This window comes from Protomyctophum parallelum (assembly GCF_964188405.1).
Source record: "Protomyctophum parallelum genome assembly, chromosome: 3".
NCBI lineage: Eukaryota > Metazoa > Chordata > Actinopteri > Myctophiformes > Myctophidae > Protomyctophum > Protomyctophum parallelum.
In genome coordinates, this window is record NC_139698.1 from 50,577,891 (window position 1) to 50,580,809 (window position 2,919).

Here is a 2,919-nt window from a genome sequence, read left to right on the forward strand (position 1 = left end):
TGATCAGTGCACCAACCGGCCAAAGCCACCATAACAGTAAGACGCCTGAGGTCGCGTGCACGTCACATCCGCCTGGGTGACAGCAGACTGCTGGGCGAGCTCTGGCGCTTTGGCATAGGGGGTCAGTCAGATCAGCATATGGATTGGATTGATGAATTCTGTACTGGCCATGTATGAAGTGTACAGGGTTTGATGAGGTCAGATCACTTATGGAATGTCAGAACGGGTCAGCTCCATATATGGAGATCTAAGGGTGGCAGCGGGGGCAGTGTCTTGAGTGTACAGGCTTTGATGAGGGCCCAGGTAGGAGCCTGTATGAGAACTAGTTTTCGCCGGCTGCCGGGCGTGGCTGCATTAATAACTTGGGGGCAGGCCCGTCTAAAGTTTAAATGGACAGATGTCACGTGATGTCACGAGACATGGGCACCATAATTATGGGGACTATCCCATATATGGGGATTTTGAGTGACTGAAGGACAAAAAATTAGGACAGGTTAAATTTAAGGCTAACGGTGCGTTCAGACTTGAATTTAAATATTCGCCGATCGGTTCGTCCTGTTTGTGCTGCGCCAGGTCGCGTCGCGCCTGTTCACGACGTTCGCACAACATCTCGTCTTTGCATCGACATGATATTATTTTGGGTATAGTGTCTGTCGCTGTCACGTCTGCCACCTTGATTGGCTGACAAATAAACATATTTTAATTTATGTCTGGAAAACCTTTTTATAGGTATATTCAGTGATTTCACTTAATTCAATTTTTTTTGTTTTGTTGTGATAATCCTCCCTACTATAGAGTGTGCTGGCCATATAAGGAGTTCCTCCCTGTCCCCAGTTAACCCCTGGGGGTCAAAAAACCTTAGGTTTCGTTTTTGACTCTCTATCCTGATTGGACGAAAGGCTGGGTCCCACAGCCAAAAACGAAACCTAAGGTTTTTTAAGTGAAATCACTGAATATACCTTTAAATTGTATCTACCTTTTGTCCAGCACCAGCGAGGTAGTGGATGCATGTTGCGCAACCTACTTGTTTTTAAATTAACATAATAATAGCCTACCAATACCAAAAACTAACGGGAAAAGAGGAAAAATCTAGGATAAAACTGGTGTCAGTGTGTGTAGAGAAAAACAATAATTATCTTAACTATCTAGAACTGTCCTTTTTTGTTATTTTTAGGCCTTTTATTGATAGATAGATCACAGTACGTAGAAGTACAAGGTGTCTGGACCGCTAAGCCGGCCCAGGCCTAGAACTGTACTTTTGAGTCCATTCTCTGGCTAATGTGTTGAACTTCTGTTTGTCAGATTTATAGATCTGCGCAATGTCTGGGACAAGAGGGTCATCCGGGTTTGGATCGCATAGCAAAGCGCAAATGGATAATACCACTTTTGACACCGTAAGTGCAGGTGACCACTGTGATTTTAAGATGTCGAGGCAGATGTTGCCACTGCTGCTTATGTTAGGGTGATAGATCTTCGATGTGAATTCCACCTTTGGCGGTTTGAAGGGGTAGTCAGAGGGGAGGTGGATATCAAGGACGAACAGCCCTCCTTGATACGGGCTGTCAGTCGGTCCCATGATGGTAGCCTTCCAGTGGAATAAGTCCTCACCGACTGGACCGGCTGTACACTGAGCTGGTGGGTCCCTTCCCAAGTCAAGCAACTCCTTCTGGATTCTTTTTGAAGCCATTACGTCAGACCCTGTTGAAATTTTGTCTGTAGTGAGAGGTTGGACAGCTGTCAGAGATTTCACTTCACTGGTTTGATTCGGGTCAGTAGTCTCCAGTGACTTCTCCGTGAAATCTGAGTGGCGTAATTTACACACTGACAGATGTATAGGCTGTGACCTGTCTTTTAAGGACAACATCGCCCTGTGACGTCACAACGGGCAGGTTGTGACACGTGCAACCTAAATCAGCCTGTCTGTCTGCCCAAATATGGAGATGAGTGATGTCATAGTACTGACATCATCCACTGGCCTCCTCTGATACAGCTACTGATGTCATAAGTCACAGACGGGCCTCTAGGTACTGAACTAGTTTTGTGACTTCATAATTTCAGATTCACCATCGCGCCGTCACTCCATATTTGGGCAAGACTAATAGAAACGTCTGGGTTTCCGAGGCTATAGGGCAAGACTGACGTCATATTATTACGATGACATTGTGGCAGAGGATTGTCCCAGTTTTAAGCAGGGTGTCCCGAGTCCCGACAAATATCATACTATAATTAACCGAATGTCTGTGTGTCTGTGTGTGTGTGTGTCTGTCAGAAACATTGCCGTAACTCCTTACTGCCTGCACCAATCACTCCCACAGGCATTGACCATATGAATATGGAGGGCGTAACGAAGCCCTTTTTTCGATTTGACACTAATTAATTTACTAGTCAATTACAAACGCACCCAGGCGCAGTACCCTTCACGGCCACAAGGGGGGGGGGGGGCAAATATCTCACAACGGGTAAGGACTAGTCTCTAAAACATTGACTATCACATAGTGGTTTTCACCACAATCCTATCCTACTATAACTGCGAATCAGTACAGGAAGTTGTCCAGAACCAGCGATCCCTGTGGCGGGGCATGACATCACTGTGACATGGCTATGACAGGGCCTGTGACTGTCACAGCGCTGTGATAGGATACTGACCATGATACTGACCACATGATATGATACTGACATGATACGATCATGATACTGACCAGTAAGACGACCTCGCCCTAAAGGGCCTCGTTGACGGCAGGCTGCTGGGTGAGTGCTGGCGCTTTGGCATGGGGGGGGGGTCAGATCAACATGGAATTAATTCTGTACTGGCCTATAAGGGGCATGTCTTGAGTGTACAGGGTTTGATGAGGTCAGATCAACATTATGGAATATCAGAACAGGTCAGCTCCATATATGGAGATCTAAGGGTGGTAGTGG

General features: G+C 46.3%; 1 protein-coding gene across 1 annotated transcript; it reads right to left on the reverse strand.

Moving 5' to 3' along the window:
• Positions 1-1,228: 1,228 nt before the first annotated feature.
• LOC310856741 (ubiquitin-conjugating enzyme E2 D4-like) lies at positions 1,229-1,687 on the reverse strand (the record flags this gene model as incomplete). Its single annotated transcript, XM_083762213.1, has 1 exon — positions 1,229-1,687. One exon carries the CDS (start codon positions 1,685-1,687, stop codon positions 1,229-1,231), a length of 459 nt encoding a protein of 152 aa, XP_083618339.1.
• Between the last annotated feature and the right edge of the window lie 1,232 nt (positions 1,688-2,919).